General features: G+C 46.2%; 1 protein-coding gene across 3 annotated transcripts; it reads right to left on the reverse strand.

The window, feature by feature from the left end:
* Positions 1-324: 324 nt before the first annotated feature.
* Positions 325-23161, reverse strand: LOC128274498 (oxysterol-binding protein-related protein 8). Of its 3 annotated transcripts, XM_053012715.1 has the most exons (9): positions 22855-23161; positions 18675-18782; positions 7741-7796; positions 4925-5065; positions 4403-4859; positions 3560-4057; positions 3301-3446; positions 1882-3230; positions 325-1809 (listed from the first exon to the last, which is right to left on the reverse strand). In XM_053012715.1, the coding sequence occupies exons 1-9, from the start codon at positions 23000-23002 to the stop codon at positions 1506-1508; spliced, it is 3207 nt and encodes a 1068-aa protein (XP_052868675.1). In that variant the 5' UTR covers positions 23003-23161; the 3' UTR covers positions 325-1505. The 3 variants fall into 3 exon arrangements, with proteins under 3 accessions (XP_052868675.1, XP_052868676.1, XP_052868677.1); XM_053012716.1 differs by lacking the exon at positions 18675-18782; XM_053012717.1 differs by lacking the exon at positions 3560-4057.
* Between the last annotated feature and the right edge of the window lie 10 nt (positions 23162-23171).

Consider the following 23171-nt stretch of genomic DNA (forward strand, 5'->3'; position numbering starts at 1 on the left):
ATGGAGGCGCCTGGTTGTGCATTTATCGACCGGTCATAAAAAACAGCTTACACCTTATGCACTTTGGCACAGAACTGAAGATTAATTGGAGCCCCACCCAAAATATTTCAATGCAATGTTTGGGATAAATTAATACAATCCTTGGAACAGAACGTAGTTCAACAAAAGTTTAGCTTCCTAAGCACATTCCTTAAAAAAAACGATGATAATTTACACCAATACAATTTCTTTCGAAATCTACTTACTTAGGAATACGAAGTGCTGAAGTGTTCCAATAGCAAAAGCAATAAAAAGCCGATCTTTCTTTAATTCAAATTTATTCCATTTAGTAACAAAGCGGTCACAAACAGTGTGTCTAACCAGGCTGCCGATTTCTTACAAATTTGATGTGTTGCCCCAAGCAACATGAATGTCATTAACCATTTCGTTTTACTAATACCATTCGATTTAATTTAACAATTACATTGCAACGCCATTTAAACCTAAGCCAAATAATTAATTATGTTAAATAGATTTACCCCTGTTACTGTCGCATACAAGACATGACTATCAAACTCGAGCCTAAACCGTCGAATAAGTGCTCCTCTGGTTGCTTCAAGCGCCCTGCCAAGAACATTATTGCTACTTTTAATAAAGGACACGCAGTTTACCAACGAATGTGCTTAAACCTGCCCGGAGATGGTACGTTTGTACTACAAAATATTTACATGGACAACTAAACCATAAACCAAACATTCACAGCGCTAGAACCAACATTACTAGTACACTATTTTCTATTTAATAGCATTCACGAAACCGTTCGTTACTTCCCGTGCTTCATAAATGTTTCCCTTGCGCAATTATACATTTTCGTCACCACCAAAACAGCAAAAATTGACGCACATTTGCACATGTGTTAGCTCAAACAAATATTCAATACCTTGAGGGATATTTCAAACGAGGAATACAAATAAGACAAAGTTAGAGGAAGACTAGCTTGCGGCCGTTGCACATTCTAGCTAACAGATGGCGCTGCAAGCGTTGAGAAGCCGAATCCTGTGGAATGTGTAGTACTTTTGGCGCTTTGAAATGTCGCCTGTACAGGACTAAAGCTTAGCAATGAAGCTTTGTTACTGCGGCCTATCAACCCTATCAAAAACAAAAGCTTTTAGCGGTTATTTGTTTTTGTGTTCCCTACACCAGCACTTTCTTCTGTGAGACGATAAATAATAGATTATACGCTTACTGTTCAAGCTGTCGATTAGAACCTCGTCCGTTAAGCAGGATAAAAAAAGATTTCCTTCACACCTCGTTTGCTTGCAAAGTTGCTGCACGATAAAGTCGGTCAACAATTGAGATGGAATCGAACGGAGCGAAGTAGAGGAGAAGTGAGGAGAGGTAAGGTTCATCTATCACTTGCCAAATATTCCCATATGTATAGTATATAAAAATGTATCAAACGGCAGATCCTAAGTTTCGAAAAATTGTGATACGATTATTGGCGAACCGACATTATGATCGTCTCGTTACTTCTCGTCGTGTTCGGCACTGCTCGGGCCACCACCACCAGTAGCTCCCGGAACTGTGGCAAGAGACCGTTTCGTAAGAAACCATGTAATTAGCACTTGCAGCAGCAGTCCAACGACCATGAACACGACCGTCCTGACGTGAACCGACGAGAAAATGGGCGCCAGTCGACCGTCCCATCGTTTTGGTTGATTTAGCGAAGTGCCGCTGCTCCGCATTTTGTCGATGTCCAGTTGCAATTTGCACAGCTTCCTCGAGTGATCCTCTACCTGCTTGTGAATATCATCAAGTTTTTGCATGATGCTAATGAGAAAAATAAAGAAGATAAAACATCAATCAGGCTCTCCTTGCATCTCATTCCTGCACGCAGCTTACCGTATGCCAGACATCACGTTGTCATGCACGTCAGAGTGACTAGAGTCCGAGTTCGGATCATTCAGATCTGGTGTCGAGGTATTGGACGATATTTTCCGGGGCTTAATTATAGCCGATCGATTCTTGCGCAACGATCCGCGTGAATCTGCCTGCATAATGTTCAACGGATCGGAGCTAACCACCGATGCCGTACGCACCATCGGGGCCTGATGGCGCGTCTTGGTCTGGATGCGGTAGTTGCTCTCGTACTGCCGAAGATCGTTGCGTGGGTCCCACGGGCGCAGATCGGCATACTTGTAGTGCCACTGGCCCGTGACAAAGTCCTGCTGAAACAGCATCGGTATCCATTCGGTGCAGGTCGCTTTCCGTTCCTTCGCTGAGATTCGCTGTGCCTCCTCCAGGGCTGTCTTCTCCTCGGTCGCTCCCACCTGATCGTCGCGGTGTATCGCGGCCGATACATGCTGCCAAAGACGTTCCGATTCGTTCATACCCTGCGACTCCATTGGCACTGTGAAGCGCTTCAAGCGCCGAGCGCGAACGTCCGTCGTTGCGTTAAACATCAGCGACTCTTCGTTCGATCGCGCATCCTTGATCCGTATCTCGCTGTCCCAGTGCCCGTTGATGGTGGCGAGAGTTTCCTTGCCTAGTTTCAGCTTCCCCACCAGCAAGTTCGTATACTCATTGCCACCGAGGAAAGGTTTCAGTTTGAATTCCAGCTCGGTTTTGTAGCCCGTATTTTCACATTCGATTGTCACCTTCCCACCCAGTTCCATCGACAGGGTGCCCATGAGTATGCCCTTACAATGCGCGTACGGCACGGTTAGTGTGTAACTTTCCCCTCGGGGCAGCAGCGTTAACGTGGCAACACCCTCCAGTATCGCAGACGTGCTGTTACCGTAGAACTTGGATTTGGCCAGAATGCTGCAGCTGATGCAGAACCCGTCCTGCCGATTGGTAACGTAAAACACGGACACCGGCGGGTGGTGCGACACCTGCTCGGCGATGTAGAACGTTCGGCTACCATTCTCGTGCTGCCAGTAACACCGGAACGTTTCGCCCAATATCGGATTGTACGGCTTTTTCAGTCCCTTCGGTTTCTTGTAGAACCCGGACAGATACCACTGAACAACGGTTTTCATTCGAGTAAAGGGATCATCCTCCAGCACGGCCTTCGAGAGGATGTCCGCGTGGTAGTACGAATCAGCCAGCTTGTCGAGGAAGGAGCGCGGCTCGAGAATGAACGTTGGCAGTACGACCTTGCTGAGATCCATACCGGGACGGACCTGCTTCACCAGGAACCAGATCAAGCTCTTGTGCTCCTCCGGCAGTTCTTCCACTTGCTCTCCAGCCTAAGGGCAGTATAAAGGACGGAATAGTTTAGGTTCACCAATGACACGATTAAAATGCGCTCCAACTTACCGCACCAAACTCTTCCTCGGATGAATGTACATACGGTGTTTCGGGGAACTCGTCCACGTCTAAACCTTCACCAAGATCCGACTCGGAGTCCGATTCGCCCGCCGATACCATTGTGCCCTGATCTAGCTGGCTGTCGATGTCCAAATCTGTGCCAACAACCGAAAACGAATAGCACGTATTTGATTAGAAAGGCATGAAATTGTGGAGATTTGCGATTTCGGTGCAGAAAAAAGATTTCAAAAAATAAAACGGTTCCCACATTGATCGTCCGACACGCGTATGGTGATGCCGTGACATTTGGAGAAATCTGCAGGACTACTGCGCCGTCGTAACTTTCTTAGGTCAGCCACAGGGTTCGAGTCGCGACAGCCACCATCTACGACCCCATTCTCCTGTGGCACATCAAATCGGCTACCGGCTTGAAACGAATTGCGTCTTTTGCCGCCCGCTATCAGCATCGCAGCCGAGGCGTCCTCCTGCAACCGATCGAACACCTCATCGGCACCGGGAGACGAGGACGTCGACAGTTGATGGCCAAAATCGACCGATCGGCACCGCAACACTTCGGGCGAATCACGCAAATAGCGCTCCCAGTGGGCCACCGCTAGATAGAGCTGTTGAAAGATGGGTGTCGGTGAGGGACAAGCGCTACGGGGCAAGGACTTTTCTATCGGCTCGACGCGCAGATTTTGCTTGTCCGGTGGCGACGGAGGTAGATACTTGAGCAGGTAATTCAAGTGTTCTTTCAACTTTGGCACTACGCAACGGGACCGACAGGTAGCAGATAAAGATCCGGGTTAACGATCCGGGTTGTCGACAGGAAGGCGAACGACATGGAAACCAAGCAACGCAGAGACGGCACAACACGACAAAAATAGGCATATCGAATTAAAGCGATGATATCAGCCATGGGTCAACAGGGCATATACAGTTTTAGACAACGCATCGAGCAACACACAGTTAAAATGCGGGTAGTACGAGAGAATGTGAGTGAGAAGGAAAAAAAAAGAAAATAACGTTGCATTAGTCCAAGCTGACATTGAACGAAGGAAAAACGCAGGCCACATCGATGCATCCTTTCTCCACCGGGCCGGGTTCTTACCATGCTCGTCAAAGTGCTTCTCGTAGTCGGCCTCTGACCACTGGGTTTCGTGTGTGGTACTGGAAGCACCCTCGGTCAGTGTGGTGTCGATGCTGGGTACCGATCGAACTAGTAGCGCCGAACAGCGTAGCGACAGTTCCAACGCGTCCATCCAACACTTGCCGGCCGCCTGGCTCGGTGCGCGAAAGATGAGGTACGAGGTCGGCAACGGTTGCACCACGGCACCCATCGTTTCCTTGTCTGGGCCACGCGGAGCCCAAATGGACTGGTCGAGCGGATGAAACAGTTTGAAGCAGAAGCCATCCTTCTTGCTTGGCCGCTCTATCACTTGGCAGGACGTTAGCAGCACCGTGCCGACCCAGTGGCTACTCTTCGTCTTCGGACTCTTGTAGATGAACAGCAGGCCCGGCTTCAGCACACACCAAAGTTTCGTCCACGACTTTAGCGTTCCTCGGATCTGGAAATTAATGCAAACGATGCAAACCAAAATAGCACACACTGGGTTAACGAGTAGCGAGTTACCTTCAGCCAATCTGCCAGCACGATGACTGCCGGGTCCTGCAGGGAGTTAAGTAGTTCCGAAGCTACACGCTTCTTCTCGCGCCGATAGTTCTTTCGCTGGGCTTTGTACGACTCTTTTCGATTCAGCTTGACCGAGTCGTTCTGCCGGATACAAGAGAGAGAAAACCATAGTAAGTATCGAATAAAATATTCCACGATTCAAACACCGCCAGTAAAACCTCTCAATAAATCCTTTCTGTTCATGTCTTTCTATCACTCTTTTTGCCCTTTAAGAAAATGTTTCCGAACCAAGGCGTACGGACGGTACTAAGTGAACCCTCTCTCAACACGCGTTGAAAATGAAGTTAAATGAGTGAGTATGATCGCTGGGCAGTACGCCTGTTTGGACAACAATGCTTTTGCCACAGACAAATGTCTTAATCATTGCTAGAAGCAAACTCACGGAAGAAGACTCCACCGCAGCGCAGGTAGTTGCCACCTGAATAAACACATGCTAGCCATTTTCACCCACAAACGGACTTGGTGTTCTCGCCGACCACCGGCGGGAAGGGCCGTCAACTAACCATCGCACCAAGTGCTTCGCCACCGGAAAGGATAATTGCCATTAGGGCGCTTTATTGCTTTATCTTATTTGCAAAGTAAATGTTCTGTCCAAAGCGACACCATCACCATCAGAAAGGGGCCAAAGTAAAGAACCTTTTTCGTACTTTCGCTACAGCAAACACGCCAAGGTGTTGCGCACCTAAGAAAAGGGCCAAGACTTTCCCCATTCTGCTGCTAACGTACCTAACGTAACCCGCGCGTACCGCAAACAAACGCGCCGCTTGTTCGATACCACATAACTGGGTTCATGGCCGCTTCAACTACGACTCCGGGGAGAGTATGGCGTAACACCCGGCGGGGGCCATTACTTCCAATTACTCAACCCCCGGGACGGCAAGCAAGTGTCGCAAGCTTGCATTTCTCCTCCTTTGGGCAGCCCACAAGCAGACCAATCTTCCGTCTACAAACTGACCTGAAACCCAAGAAATTGTGACACGAGACGGAAGCACAGAGCACGTCGTCCGCCGGAAAATAAGCACACACATTCACACCGCGTGTAAGATTTTATCGATTATCCTGTGTGTTGACAGCAACCAACGGTACGGCGCAGCTCGAAAGAGACTCTTTATTGGATCGGTTGGCAGGACGAGAGGCGCACCATGCACAAGCACGACCCACTGCGGGAAGACGTGCGGTGATACTTTAAATTCATTACACCGTTGCAATCGACGTTGCGAATGTTGAGCAGCCCATAACCCTTGAACGGTCACAAAACATTCAAACGAACCGGCGCAATTATTTACATTGCCAGGAGAGCGAAATGTATGGAGAAAATGAAGAAAATTCACAACAGGCACACCAAAACCTCCCCGAAAGCGACACAGAAAGCGTTAATCTTTTAGATTGATCGCTTAAATCGCGGGACACCCTCAGTAGGCAAAGCTGGCGCCGGTAGCGAGGCATCGTGATGGATGAAAGTGAAAACGATTTCGAATGCCACTGGATTGGCAATCCTCTTTTTCGGTAAAAATTATTCCTACGCAAGAACGCAACTTTTTGCTCCGCAAAAATACTGCAGCAGTCGGCAGCCGGCAGTCAGCAACATTACTGCCTGGAGCCGTCGTCTGCGTGCGTGCGTGCCAAGTGGCCATAAATTACAGCAACGACATCGATTATACGAAAGCATTACGTTTCGTTTATAAGCTTTAATTTTTGCGCAATAATGATGCAACTTTTATTTACATTTTCTCCCTCTATATCCTTGTGGGGCCACCGGTCTTCGTGTGTCGTGCGCTATTAGGACGAATGGTGGTGATTCATAGGAAACTTTCGGAACTTCCCCTTTGAAAAATAAGGCACGAATTCTAGCTTGAAACACATTCATGAGCAGAAAGCGCGTATTCATTCATATATGGATTCTTGAATTAGTTATTTTTATCCTTTTTTTTATCTACTGCTGCGTATTGACAATCGTTATCTATGCCCTTTCGTCACCTTTTTATTTATTTAATGGATGCACCATGCAGGTTGAAATTTTTGAATTTTTGGGCGGAAAACACCAGAAATAATTTTTCACCGTAAAACCTTTTTTAAGTATTTTTGTCGCAGTGGCAGGCAACTCTGTAAATTGTATCAAAACCTCACCAAACTTGTATCTAATAACTTACCAAGAATCATTGATCGTGAGTATTAAAGAGTAACTTTTCGGATCAATTCGAAATATGTTTTGATAAGGCCAATTAATTCGCATGAATCACTCTCTTCTAATCCTACCATACACACGTATTTGGCCAATTTTTAGTATCGTAGGTATAAAGATTAATATATATGTCATTTAACAACAATTTGTAAATTGACTGACTTTTCCTCTGTATACAAGTATTTACGAATCAAATGCCAAATCTGGGAATTGTATCTAGGAAACAAATGTTTGATGCTAAACTGAAATCAAACATTCGCTTATTTAGGGTGACACACGACTACACACGTTTGTACAAATGGTCATTGAACCCAATCTTTGGATGCAAACTGTAAATTTGATAAAACTCCAAAACGCACTAAAGTTTTCATGTCTAGTTTTGCTTTTCAATAGCGCTATGATAAGATGGCCATCCGTTCTGGAAAATGGGGCAGATAGACACCCCCCCGAACGTCAAGTATGCTTCGCACGCGTCCTTTATCGGTAGACCTCACCCTCTGGTGCGTTGCATACTAAAACCAACGGTGCCCGAACGGTTTCACTTTATCTAGCAACAAACTACTATCCTACTCACCTTGTCTGGGAAGCCCGATTCGATCTTTGGACTGTTGTCGTTCCATCCCGTGATTCCTAGAAAGAATTTCATAATTCATACAGTCTGCTTAGTTGGCTCGATGCGCACCACCACACGCCGTTCGGTGTCTGTGCTCTTCTTTTCTAGGGATGCAATAGGTTGCGAAACGGGTTACACTTGCGAACGGCAATGTTTGCAATCACACAGAAACGAGAGCGTATTTCTCAACGTTTTCAGTTTCATTCCAATGCTCTACACGATCATAATAACGCCACGACAAAAGACGACATTTAAGGCGCACAATAATAACGACTGCCAAACAGAGTCTGCGGTATCGCACGATTATCTCTCGAGCCGGTCCCTAGCGGGTATGCGGTTCTAGTGACGCTCTAGATGCAAAATTTAAAAAAACGCCCACATCACTCACAAGCACCAGCATCTACGGTTTGTCTCGTGTCATGTAGTTAAATTTGAGATAATTAAAATCTTTGCGTTCTAGAAAAACGCTCCGCACGCGGCACTACAGGCTCGCACAGAGAGAACACCTACGAAGAAGGTCTACTTTTACAAACGCTACACATTGTTAGAGAAGCTACACTAATTAAAAACTACACCACCCGATGCACAGGCGCTACGTGGGGAAGGAAGAGGTTGGAAGAAAAATGGAACAACACTTTAATCACTACACAACGAAATACGCAAACACACCGTCATATCTAGAGCTACATATATATATGTACACATTCGGCACCGTATGTGGCTGGCCGCTCTAATCACACCTATCACATGCTCTACCCTTGTTTCCGCTCTGCTCCATCTCCCACGACGATGCCGAGGATCGAGTAATGGTTACCACACATTTCTTCCGCTTCCGAGAGGGAAACGTCCAAAGTCGTTGAATTGCAAAACGGAACCCGGACCACACGTCGTGGAGCCACCGCCGAGATTTCTTTAGTTTTCCAACCGTTTTCTTTTTTCATGCTTTTCGACAGTTCCCTACAAACCTCAAAAAGCAATGAACCAACGGGGCAATGCAACAGGGGGGGGGGGTCCGCTATCAGCGCGCTCCGATGCGACTGTTGCACCATTGCTTTTCTTTGTCCCGAAATAAAATGACTAACCCAGCGAGGGTCTTTCAGAAGGACAGGCGCATAACGGGTACACACTGCAAACGGAAATCCCCGTGCGTGATGTGCTCGAGAGAAAGTCTGTCGTAAAATATGGGGTCAATCCAAAAGTAATGACGTGTTTTCACTAAGAAATGAGAAAAACAGAGGTTTGCTCGATGCGAATAATATTGTCTAGTCTATCAACACTTTGTTTGAAGCTTTGGGCCGAGTAATCTATTCGTGGGGATCTCCAAATCGTTTGTCCACACAACGCCACAATAGTTCAGCTAAGGTGTGCGCATGAAATAGCACAGCAGACAAATGATTAAGGAGTATGGCACCACCATTGCGCTTCTGGAGGGACCTAATAGAGTCTAACCACCCGCATCCACCAAAACACTGTCCGGAAGCTCGGATCTGCCGGATAACAACACTAGAGCGATTCGAAGGAGATCGCGTCACTCGGTCGGTCCACGGCCCACGATGCCGATACGCCCCGGGAACACAAAGAAAACAGCGCAATGGCGTCGAAACCGTTTTTGATTCGCATTCACAGCAGCACCACGCCGCGGATGGTTTAAATTTAAAACCTTGGCCGAGCCCATCGCATCCCACTGTTGACGCACGGTTTTATTTACACCGAACGCTCTCTCCTCCACTGCGCGCCAAGTGTCCAACTGCGAATTGAGAGGGTCCACGACGGGGCGGGGGGGGGACAGCGCATTTGTCACCGAGCATCAGCATTTCAAAATCGTGTTTCGGCAATTATTCGTCCCGCGCGCTTGTTTACTACACTTCTGCCGCGCGAAAATTGATAATGACGTACGCGCGCGCCCCGCCGACACCCGCAGATGCGTGGGCATACACGGTTCCGGTGAAGATCAAGGTCAACACCACGTACGCGTTTTGGTGTGTGCGTCTTTCGAAGGGGGAGATCCACCGCGATAGTGAGCGATTTAAATGATGCGAAGCGTAGCCCCCAAACGTCCAACCGGAGCGGGATTGCCACCTAACAAGCCGCGTGTGTTACTTGGCGGGGTTGACACAAACGACAGCCACCTCGCGGGGATAATCACAAGAAGCACTGTGCGCTCGCGCTAAGCGGTCCGTCGAACGGCTACGAACGGACTGGAACACTGGGAAGCCACCGGTCAGTCGTCAGCGCCACTCGGTCACTTCAACCGGCGCAAAGGAACAAATAAACACGCAGAGCACGACCGACGACCACGACAACCAAACGGCGGCCGGTCGCGTGTGGCTGCGTTCGAACACCACGCACGGCGGAATATACCCCGGCCGGCAAGACAACACAACGCACACACCAACACCGAACCGGGTGTGTGTGGGCCCCTATCGGGCATATACCTTGGAAGGAGGAACTTACTAGGCCCCTTGCCCCAAAGTCCTAGCGCTCCTAGTATTCTGTGAGCTGGCAACCTAAACCATGGATGAGACCAAGGAACCGGTCGGAAGGGAGGTGGTGGTTGCTTCCACCGTCGGGATGATGCAAGAAGCGAGTCCACCACAACGACAGAGCGCGCGCGCACTCGCACCACTAATCGACTACTAATTATCATATGACCCCCATGCTTCGCTGCCTCGCTCGCTCGGGCTACCTACTTTCCCCGTCGCGGCCGCCCGATCATTAATGTTGCACAGCCCGGCGTATTATTATAAACGACTAGTCTCGGTGCGGTCGTCGGTAAGCGGTGTATAAATTGTACAGCACGCGCGCGTCTGTTTCTAACCCACAGCACCTTGAAGGCATGCATAAACACACCCACACCGCCCGCACCGGTGAGGGCATGCAACATTAAGCAGCAAACGATGGTACGTCACTTGGTGGTCCGGATCCTTTTCGGGGGGGTGCTTGGTTGCGATCGAAAAGCCACGAACACACACACGGAAAAATGGACCAAAAGACCATTGGCGTTTGTGAATAAAACATCGAATGCCCTCCGAACGGAACTCCTCTTGTTGGTTTCTCTCACTCGCCGTATAAAATTATTAACTAAATACCGCCCGCAAATGAGTCAACAAGATAACCCTCCCCCGGGTGCTAAAGTACCAAAAATCTAAATATAAATCAAAATTGAAAGTCGTACTCATCCGGGGCTTCCGAAAAATACTACAGACAAACACACACAAACACATAAACTACACTTATTATGCACGTGGCAGGAGATAGATAGGCATTCCGGCGAATGCAAACAACGAAATGAGTTGGCAAACACTGACGACGACGACGATCCCAACCGACGATGCTGTCAAAAACGCGCAAATTGAAATTACCATGGCACGGAATTGACATCTTTACGCGGTTAACGTTTTATGTAAACAAACAAATCAACCCCAGCCCGTGATCGCGAGCAGCGGGAGCGGACACGCTGCCAGCGGGGTGCACATCAGCAGCCCTTGTTATCGGTAGATTTGAGTAACGCGACCCCCCCCACAACATGTGAATTGACGGATTTGTACCAAAAAAGGAAGCAAAATTAGGGGCATTTTTCTAACAAAGCCTCCAGTAACTAAAAAGATGGTTCGCACGGTAATGGAAAATGCGTACGGGGCTGATAGAGTGGTGTGGTATTTTGCCAACAACAAGAATACCGACAAGCAGTTAGACCTACACAACGCTGTTGTTGTTGAGTGATATTGTTGAGTTACATTATCGCCACATATACATGTGGCCTTTATGTCAACCGATTCACTTCATAACAACGAAATAACTCAAGGACCAGCTTGATCGTTTCTCCTTGATTGGGTGCCTTGCAGTATGCGGCCCACTACATCGGGCATCAGAAGCTGGCGAGATAAAGAAATGGCGTTCAGGAGATGAGACAGTTCAAAGACGCTTTTCAACATGTTATCGGTCGTTCTTCACGGCACGATCACTCTCACGGCACGGCACCCGGGCAGACAACAAAATGCGATAAAAGTTCAAGGTGTGGTGGATATCTCATTGCAATAACGCCTTCCCGATAATTAGTATTCGCGCAGGTCCCCCGAGCTGACATTGGCTTCTGCCTGTTTGTCAAAGATCGTGGCACAATTACGCCTCGGTGCAACGGTGCAACACAAACCATGATGGTGGTGGGTGCCTAAAACAACCCGATCGGGGGTTCGAATCGAAGCGTGACAAGCGCTGCAAACGGTGAGCGTGTGAAGAAAACAAAATCGGTGCGAAATGGAAAATTGAACGTACCGCACGAAGTACGAGTTGAGCTCAAGCAACGCCAGTTGTAGTATCGATGAATCAGACCTATACAGGGTATACAGAAGGAGAAGGAGCACGAGTTTACACACACCCACCGAGACCCACGTGCACACAGCAACACGCTCCCAGCAGGTGCCACTTTAACCCGGCACCAACGCATCGCTACGTCAATCCTGAGAGGGTTACTTTACCGGCACTGATTGACTGTAGCGGCGGGACAGGTGTTAGCCAGAGAGTGCGGTGTGTTCGTGCGTGTGCGTCTCGCGACAGGAGTGCGATATGTGCCGCAGGAGACGAGCCTTCAAGGACACGTGTGTGAAATTTCTCACTCAATTCTCAACTTTCACGTTTAGCGACCTTTATTAGCAACACACTCCCGGGGCCCAGAAAACAAAAGAAACATTAAGCGAGAACTTCTTTTAGCTGCTTTTACTTTCTTTCGATAGCTGTTTTGAATGGTTTTCCTTTTTTTACTTTTTATCAGCATTCTGGGCAGTTCTCATACATCGATAATCTCGTGATGAATCAATTGATAAGAATGTAATCCTTAAACGCGATTAGCGCACATCGGTGACGTCGAGTTGGCGTTTTTTCTGTTTAGAAAGCTTATTCATGCCGCTAAAATATATCGCACGACACATTATCGCAAAAGTTGCAAATTCATGGGCCCACCTGGTGCAAAAAAAGGCCCACCAAGTTTCAGTGACAACCCAGTTAAGTACTGTGAGGTGATATGTGACGCAACGGCCACGTAAAACAAATTAATCCTACGCTAAGGGACGATCGCCCCGTGGGTCACGAACGGCTCAAGTACTAAAGATATACGCTGCATGGAAACACCTCTCTAGGTGCAGTACTCAAGTTGCTAGCCAGTTTATCTTTGCGTCCAGGTTAATATCCAAGTTCAATGACGCATTATACTAAATCGTTTGAATAGATGATCTTAACCTGAGACGCTCATATCACAAGTGCAATATATCGATTCTTTAATCAACATAGATTGTTATACAACACAGATCGGCAAGAGACGACGATTAAAGTTGACCGCGCCAGATAGATAGCATTATTTAGCATTCTTATCGTCAATTCCACGTCATCGATTCAATCCTGATGGCCATCTATAGCATCAATTTAGAACACATAAACCGATTCATAAATAAATTTGGCAGATGAGAATTTAGTGATTTTAGGCCCACGTGGAAAGTGTCACAATGTAGAACTCGTCGTTCTGATGGTTGCCAGCCATCCTACACGCCCGCAAACCCGGCCCAATTACAAAATGTATAAAATTGCTACATCTCATGGAAAATTAAACAAGTTGAAATCGAACAGTGGTTGATTGCATTACGCGCTTGTGGGAAGTAGGTCAGCGGGTAGATGGCCAGATGGCCGTTCGCACACGGATGGCGGACATGCGGACCGCAGGACCAGCTCCATGTGATTATCGAAACTTTCTATTCAATCAATCAAAATGTATAGCGTACAAACAAAATAGCGCAGGTCCGCAACGAGTGTGACCTGGAGGGAAAAGGAAAACCCTCATTTCCCTAATGGTCAACGCGACGCCAGTTCAAGGGCCACCGGGTAGAGCGAGCTAAACAAACATAGCAGCCAACAGCCAACAGGAGCAAAATGGAACACATTGCTCCAATATTTATTCTTTTGGATCCCGGTGCGTTCCCGGGCGTGTGAACGCCTTTAACACGTCGATAAAGTTAAATTATGCAACGAATTAAAGCCACCGCTTGAGCAGTTCCCAGAGTTTGCGATGCACAACTGTCAGCTATCAGCAGTTGCTAGAAGTTAACAGAAATCTTTGGGCGACGCAAAACTAGGTTTCCTATGTGGAACACAATAGGCAAAAAAACCTCACATGGCCATTGGTAAGAGTGGGGCAGAGAGATCAGGGCTGTCACTAACCTACATGTCCTTCGCGACATCTTGACATCGACAACGGTTGATAGCGCCGAGCATGCATCCAACCGCTTGATTACACGCTGCGCACCGCACCCCACCATAGGACAAGTTTCTGTTTACTTTACTGATTCGCTGGCCACATTGCGAGTACTTTATGGGGGCACTCCACAAGTGCCTACAAACGGTCTGGTTCTGGTTCACCGGAAACGTCCAAAAGGGTAACATAAAATATTGAGCTCATTTGTCCAACGTTTTCGTCTCTGTCGCTATACACGAGCATTCGTGTACATTTATCATTCAAAATCGTAGCATCACTTCAGTATCTTAGGTAGTATCTTGATATAAAACATGATATGATAAATGAAGTTATTCAAAACTGGCATAAGCGCCGGCTCTCACCACCGACAGATTTATTCATGCTGCTTGAGGCATAAATTATTTAGTAAACGATATTGCTTTCTATAAAACGCGTCAAGTCTAAAGCTCAACCTCGACCTAGTCGTTTTCGTTGGAAGAATCTCAATCATCCTACCATTCGCTCGCTTTTCTAAGACCTTCCCCAGAAGCGCCACCGTCTTTTGCTGGTGGAAACTTGGACAAATATTTGCCGTCTCAACTTGAACGGCGAACCAAACTATGAGCAAACTATTTCCCGACTGGTGGAAGACGAAAGGCAACCGAGCCCCGGGTGTTGGTGAACCACACCAGTTGTTGAACTAAAATAAAATTGAGTGAAAAGCATCCCTCGCCCGAACCAAGAACCCGGACGCATTCTTTATGTTTTTCTTCTCTTCCCGAAACCCGGAATCTGTTTCCTAACACAATCGCTGCAAAGAAGTTGAGCAGCCAGTGCCTCCCGAACGCTGTTTTGCAAGAATGTTTTGTGAACTTTGTGTGATTGAAAATGCTTTTCCCAATAATCATTGTTGCTCATGCAAAGAGTTGAACCACGTAGCTCCGACACTGTGGCACGTGATCATTAGAGGGCCAAACCGAACACTTACGAGTGAGCGCGATGATTTGTTTTCACCTTTTCCACTCTAACTGCCCGCACACACGTGTCAGTCTCGAGGCTTTCCACCGGTCGGGAGTGCGGGTTGAACTCTGCGCGATGGGCAATTTAATGTTATCGACGAACAAAATCGAACCGGCGGTTAGTAATCTCGATGTTTGTGAGGCCAACATAATGGCCATAAATAACTTTAATTAATCGACTTCCACCCGTCCAACAGTAAGCTCCTCTTATCGCGCGGTGGTGCTGCGGTAAGATCAGCCACTGACACTATCACAACCGCGTGCGCCACCGTTTGAGAAATAGGAAAGCGAAACCGATTTCTTTTGAACGCGTCTTCCCAACGGCGAAACGATAAATCAAATTCATTATTTCTAGTCTGTCCGACGTTTCAGTTTTTTTTTTCTATCACTTTTCGTATCGCCCAAGGTGTACCGTGACCACGCGTGCGGTAACAACCGCCAGCTGACAGCGAAACGGAGTGGTCTCCCAACAGCGAGTGGCGCCAAACAATCTCGCGGACTACCAACGATCGAAGCCCGACGATTGATGTCGTCCATTGTCCAAGGTGCTACTATCAACAAGAGCATCGTGTGCCAGACTGTGGAGTGGGTGATTAAATTAAAAGCACGCGTCGTGATGCCGCCGCTCCGATTCCGTATCAGTGGCCGGAACGGGGATTCCCGGAGTATGCAATTAGCAGTGATTTACTCGGCTCAATGACTCACCGATAACTGGTGGTGTTTGCGAAGACAAACAAAACCACTTTCACGGGCCGACAGCAATCTGTAGTGTGCTCTGGTGAAGTCACTCGAACCACGATCGGTCATCAGCGAGAGTGCGATTCGATAGGTTGATTGGAAATACTCATTGAGAACTCCACTTACGCCCACCAAATTCGATCAGTAGTTGAAGAACGGAACGTAATTCCTTCTCAGAATCGGCCTACCAACCTGCCTACGGTTGATAAGGAGCGTATTGTCGAAAATGGTACGAAAACAAAGTGTAGAAGCACAACAAAGTTACCCTTCTGTCAACAATTGGTTTTGTGAACTGGCTTGTATTTTTTTATCGCCAAAAAACACTTCAATGTAAATGTTGAATGTTTGCTGCGTACGTAAAGTTGTTTACAATGTGTTTAATTGTGTTTTTTATTTATTTATTAGCTGAGGTACCTTTTCTTTTCTTGTTTGGTATTTCCCAATTCTGGTTCCATAACTCCCGCTATGCGCCAAATGAAGCCTGTGGCCAAAGGCTCATAATTGAGCTATTACTACGATGTTACCATTCAAATCCCATCAACCTCCTGCCGTGTGTCGACGCTGCCGGAGGACAGAGTCCCGGTGGTATGTAGGTACAATAATGACGAATTTATGTCAACCGGATGACCATATGACGTCATGGTACGGTCCATACATCACACAGCGGGACACACTCTTGCTGGTCGAATTTGCTCCTTGACGCCCGCAAACGACGCACATAGGCTGCGACGAGGAGACGGGACTCACTAAGCGATTTCCTATTACCATTCCCACTGCGCTTTCTAGTCGTAATTCAACCAAGTCTCCAATATGGCTGCTTTTAGTTGCCGGCCCTAGTACCATTTATTTGGGGTATGTGTTTCCTTGTGCGCTCCTCCCGGTGACATAAGCGCTTTGAGTAGACTATGACACAAAGGCGTGTGCTGTGTCCTGGTGGTCTGCTCCGTGTGCTCTATATATATTACTGCAATATTATTATAATAGCCTCAAGGAACATCGTGCCGTGTAGTTTTTTTCCCCCTGCGGTTACAATGCGGTTCTAAGTCCGCATGACGCAAACAGCTGGTTCTCCATTTCGCGTACGAAAGCCACGAAGGAACGATAAAGAACAGTTTCTCGTCAGGCAGCAAAACCAACGGTGTGCTCTGGGCCCCATTCAGGCGCCCATTATGTACATTTTGCGACTTTTGAGACATGCGAAAATATGAAATAGTAAAACAAGTTTCGTAACATTCATTTGCATATATGTGTTTTAGAAGTTTCATTGTATTTTAAAAGAGATAGATGAAAATTACTGTTGATAAAATTAGATAATATCGTTTGGAAAGTTGCTCATCAAAGTTGATTAGAACATAGAAAGTGTTTGAGAAAAACAAATTATACTGTTTAACAAAATATGAAAACCCAATGTTTATCTTGCGGTGCGATCCGAATTTTCGTAACCAAGGCGTAAACATGGAAACTAGGTTAAACAACTTTACCACATTTCAATATTTGTCCCAAACCAAACCAAAGGAAAGAACAAGAAAACGAAATGAGTTCAATGTTAAATGAGGTGTTAGGAGCGCGCTTTGGTTAATTAACGTCTTCGCTAAGCGTCTATCTTCACGCATTTCCGCGTTTCGCCATCGGACCACGAAGATGATAGTACTCTTTTAGCAAACCGTATAATGTGATAATCATCGATCGGCGAAAGGCAACGCCGTTTACCATAATCATCTTCTGCGTGCTCGTTGAGCTAACACGGGTTTTGCACATCGTGGGTGATAGTGAGTGGAAAAACAATTTACACTCTCGCCTTACCGTGAAAACGGTACCTTTTTCCCACCTCGACTCAATGTCACAGCAGCCGGACGGCAAAAATAAATGTTTCCTTTGGCACGAGAGATCCACCGCAAAAGAACCAATATATTCCGTGCCCAGTCCTTTCCAGAGCGTTACGCTTAAATAGCTGAAACGATGGGTACTATTAAAAGCCTCCAGTCTCCAGGGTGTGTGGCCTAGGGACAGTTTTTCGTTCACGCTTGCAGCAAAACACTTATTGCGCTGTACACACGGATAAAGACAGCGGTCTCTCAAGATCCGGCAAACGTGGCAACGGGACCAAACTAACAAGGAACTGGTAAAGACCATCATGCTGATAGTAGAAGGCATGTCTGCACGGGAAACGTGTGGAGCTCACAAGGATTTGACCGAGCGATATTCAAAGCAAGGATGAAAAAGCTCAATTTCTGTAAGGATGTTTCCAGGCCAATGGAGCCCACGTGGTCATTACCGCGTGTGATACAGGATTTTTTGCAGTGCCATAAAAGTCAGGACACCTCGTATATATGATATGCAGCTGTGGTGAGCAACCGACATAGCAGCGAAGATCGACTCCATAGTCTATAACAGTCTTTTATTACACTCTACGGTTCATAATAATTTGAAAAATGATTTTTCCGGGTAATTCAAGAAAGTCTGGCTCAAATAAATCCCAATAGAGACCACACCTTGCGGGGGAAAACTTGTTCTATTAAGCTTAGAGAAAATAATGTTAGTAGAAATAAAATAAAATTAAAAAATAACTAATAGATAACCGCATACCGAAAAGGACGCATGACTATCAAACATAGGAGACAATTGTCCCTTTTCGGACGTACTCAGCAGTTACTGAGGCATGTTTTTGTTCAAATAGACGAATGTCGAACAAACTTATTACTAGCAGATTAATAGATGTTACACAAACAGTCAGTGGGGAAATAAACAGTCACACACCACACAAATACACACCACAAAAAGGTTTCATGAAAGCAACACCAATAAACTAGCACACAAAAAACACCAAAAAAGACCATTAGTGGGTTAACATGAAGTTACAAGCGAACAAACATTTAACGACTGAGCACAGGAGTAGAAGTAGGGTTCAAGTAAATCACCTGGAGACGACGGTCCTGGACTGGTGCCCGCACTTTCGTACGAGGGCAGTTTCGGCAAAAGCATCTGCAACGACGTACGGCGGTTTTTCTTGTCCTCGGTTTTGACATCTAACGACCGCATCCCGTACACGGCAAGTAGAGTAAATGGGTAAATTGGTAACGCGCTCACAAGTCACATGCAGAGTACCGACGCGACGGAAGGAGGCAGACGACGTGCAGTAAACGGTGAAGAAGCATTGAAAAGTGAAAAGAAAAAGATAACAATATATACAAAAACGAAATAGGATAAAAAGATATACAAAATAAATTGACAAAACATATAAGAAAAGATCGAAATGAAAAACTTATCACAATACTTAAAAGGCAACGGGCGAATACGTTCCTAAAACCATCAACAATACCTTACTTTAAATGTTTGTTTGTTTGTTGGTGTTATCCAACTTCAGACGAGCCAACGTGTGGCGCCCGCATCTCTCAGTGATGCATCTCACGAACTCAAGTTACGTTTGCAAATATCCCGAAGCCCAAAAGCGTGGCTCAAGCAGGGCCAGTGTTTGTTGTTTGGGTGACCAAGTGGTTCATGACGGGCCAACAATAAAAAGCCACAGAAAAGCTCCTTTTTTGCTAAATTCAAACCACTCCGTAATCGCCAACAAGGCTCCAGAGGCAGTGTGTCTGCCCACTTTCAAACTCGTGACCGCGCAATCGTGACGTTGTTGAACTTCTTTCGAACGCTTCGGGCAGTAATTAGTGTTCCCGGGCAGTGCTCGGCAAGTGTCCTGTTTCAGTCCCTTCTGCTGGAGGACTAATTGTTATTTCAACGATACTTTTTCACTACTGCCTACAACCGCACACTGTTACGAGAATTCATTTCCATATTGTCAACTGATTCAACCGTTCCAAGAAATACTCAACACAAACAAATCTCCAACATTTCTCCCCTCGCTTCGCTTTAACGTGATGAATTGTACGGAGAAAGATTTGCCCGCAACTGCGCTCGTCAGTCACGTCTTAGAATGTTAGTTTTCGCCCATCGGATGACACACTCATCGGGGAGGTAAATGTTTGGTGCCAAAGACAAAAACCACGGGGGTTCTTCATGAATAATAAATCGCTGTGAGATTGAAGCTGTGGAGGTTATATGGAGGTGCCATAAATGACGGTTTTGGCACGGTTTCTGCGGAACAACATCACACGAACACAAATGAGACTAGAGCTTATAAACTCGTAATAAAAACTGAAATGCAACGAAAAGAGTAAACCAAAAACAGCACAACTTTATGGACATTCTTAAAAGAGCTAAAGTGCCGTACATACTTGCACGTCGATTTCATTTATTCCTTTCATTCGATTTCATTTCAATCTCATTTAACCGAAAATCGTTATTCTTTACACTGAATATATCACTAAATATACCAACTTCACTATATCCATTTCGGGTCGGGACTGGTCATTTTGACCCGTTGGAGAAAATGTTTACTGTATATTGAACAAAATTATCGAAAAGAAAATTATCAACAATAATGTACTGAGGCCGTAAAAACATAAGCTTAGATCCTTTTGACGTACTCTTCTAACTTCTAAAATTACTGGCAATTATTGTCACAATTAACGTACTGTTGGTAATCACCAAAAGTGAATGCCATTTGCTATATGAGTATGTAAATTTTGCTTGTGATCTAGTATAGTACGGGATGTAAAGTACTTTGATTAGTTAGTAGCCATCTATACAAGCGTTTCAAACTGATTCATGTGGCTGTTTGTAAATAGCTTTCTACACATATTACCATTACTACTTCTTAAAATCAATTTGTTAAAGATAATAAACCTTAATTTAGGGATCAATTTGTACAAGAAATAAAGTACTACTGAACTTTTTCGGTTCTAAAACTCGCACTGGCGTACCATACCGTACAGTACGTTGGGATTCTTGTAATTCGTCCATATTTTGAAACCATTGTCCCTAAACCAGAACTTCCAGCTCACCTCCGCTGCTCTTCATCGTCTGTCCATCGTCCAGTTCGTCCAAACAACAAAACCATATAATGTGAGTTTCGTGTGGTTTCGCACTGCAGCTAAAAATGCGCCAGTTTGCGGCAGAAAAAAAAAAGAAATGCATATACCCAGCACACAGCGACTTTACACCCCAATCAAACCGTAATCGATCAAACGTTAAACGGCTCCGAAGGATGGGCGCCGTTGCTTTACGCGTCGTTTCCCTGGCAGGAAACAAAATCCGTTCCACACTTACATGACAACGTGCGTGGCGTGATTCGAAGCATGCAGCAACGTGGGTTCGTGTTGGTGACGCTGCATAAACAAATCCTTGAAGAGACCCGAGAGAGAAAAAACCTATGGAATGCCAACTTCATCATCAGCCATGCCCGCAATCTGCTTATGGCAACAAACAGGAGTGCAATGTCATGCCGGTGGGCAGTGCTAAATTGTCAATTGGCACGCGATACACTTTGCGCGTTTACTTCCCCCAGGCGGCCCCACGAGCTTGTCGAGCGGTGTACATGTTGATGGCGTAACATACATCAAGTCCGAGACGAGCCGAGTGCCACGATGATGGAGGTAAAAAGGACGATCGCCGGAACACGGTGAGACGGAGTCAATGCATTATTTGTGCACTACGTCCAACTTTAAACTCTTCGTAGGCAAATGGGGACCGGTTTTCTAGGGGCTAAAGGATCAGGTGCTCAAGTGCGGCAGTTCGCAAATGGAGCAGTTTCACGCGACCCTGCCACAACAGCTGATGGCTTCCTGATGGTTCAGCAAGGCGACTGTGTCGGAAGTTCACGTGCAATAGCAAATTGACTCGTTTCCATTGCCGCAAACAGCTGACTCGAGTGTTACATTAAATCGTACAAACAATCTCTGCCAGAGCTGGAAAGTTTGCTAAACAACTCCCTGCGATTTTCCACAGATGCACGATTTTATTGAGATCACATAGGAAACTTAGAGCCTCTTAACAACTCTTCCTTCCAAACATTAGACAGATTAGATTATTCATTAAAATAGGTGAAGAGCTTTATTTCTAGATTGAAAGCACGGAATCATTATTCTAAAAAAGTCAATTCGTTCACCGACACTTACGAGAAAAGCCTGTGTTCCCATCATGTCTCCCGCGCCTAACGTTCGGAGTAGTAGTTTATCTGCTTCTTGGAAGATACTCTTAGAACAATAGGAGATACCTTAACATCAGAAGCAGCGCATCACTTGTTGCACTTGTGCGAGGGGAGCTACAAAAGGAGCCAAACGCTACTTTTAGACTTGGAATCACGCCATTCTTCGTTCTGTTCGTTCACTTCGAGAACCTTTAAATAGAACCACCCATCATGGTTCTTGCCTAGCCAACGACTCACGAGTCGAGTCAAGTCCTGATCAAGTTTATCAAGTGGACGATAAAATGGGGTTAACCTTCGAACGTACGTTACGCCTCCACGTACTTGGAGCGAACAAAAAGGTCTGATCGTTATTTTAAGTGTAACAGGAAAAGACCATGGATTCACTTTAACGATTCGTTAGAAAGATTACATGTAGCAACGATTATAAGGGAAACACGGCACAACTGAAACTTGGAATGTGCAAACCGACACATTACTAGTTTACTTTGTTTTGCCTCCTGTTTTTGCAAAATGATGCTCGTAAAGTCTTTGGTACAGGCTGCAACACTCAGCCATCACAAGCAGCATTAAATCTGCCTAAAGCTAATGCTACCTACGCCTTAAGATAAAAGCCATCCGGTATGGTGACGTTCATAACCTATTCCGTCCAGCCAAAGTAGATGTCAAAGGCCACCCGGACCTGTTTTACACTACAACACACGTTACAACGTGTCGAACATTTGTTGTTATAACAAAAAATACACGACACCTGGCTGGGTATCCGGATGTCCATCATAGTGACGGTTAAAACGTAGACGTAGAAACCCTCAACAAACATCACACAACGTAGCTATTGTCGTATCCGCCAAAGGAAACAAAGGGTGTTGGGGTGGTAACGAGCAATCTGGGAACATCGTCTACGACCGGAAGTGGGTCCGATCCTAAAGCGAAGGATACGTAAAACTCGACGGAGTAAAAATCAACACATCTACCAATCAGGCCGGGTGGGAGTTGCAGGTGAGCTTTCTCGAAAGGACACACGGCGCACACATAGGGCACATGGGACTTACCAAGAAACTTTCCGCCCGAGTTCGGTGGAGGTGTCGATGCTTGTGAACTCCCGAAAGCCGGCGCCGAATCCGGCCTGTTTCCAGCGTTTATCGGTGTGGAAACGGCACTGACCGAAGCCGATGGACCGTGGCTGCTGCTGGCGCTCATCGTCGTCGCTTCCAGGGGAGGTTGGGCAGCTGGGCAAGACGTGACTTTTGGGCAAGATTTGCCTGGAACTGATGCTCACTCACAAACGTACACACACTAGCTGACAAACATGAACGTTTGCGAAGCACCGAATTTTGCAATTCTATAAAAACGATGCGTCTACTTGCCG

The sequence above is a fragment of the Anopheles cruzii genome, chromosome 3 (genome assembly GCF_943734635.1).
Source record: "Anopheles cruzii chromosome 3, idAnoCruzAS_RS32_06, whole genome shotgun sequence".
NCBI lineage: Eukaryota > Metazoa > Arthropoda > Insecta > Diptera > Culicidae > Anopheles > Anopheles cruzii.

Coding starts and splice junctions, on each gene's coding strand:
- LOC128274498 (XM_053012715.1), bottom strand. CDS start 23,002: ATGAGCGCCAGCAGCAGCCACGGTCCATCGGCTTCGGTCAGTGCCGTT. Junction 4,860..4,924: donor TGCTGGCAGATTGGCTGAAG/GTAACTCGCTAC, acceptor ATTAATTTCCAG/ATCCGAGGAACGCTAAAGTC. Junction 4,058..4,402: donor GAAGCACTTTGACGAGCATG/GTAAGAACCCGG, acceptor CCCGTTGCGTAG/TGCCAAAGTTGAAAGAACAC.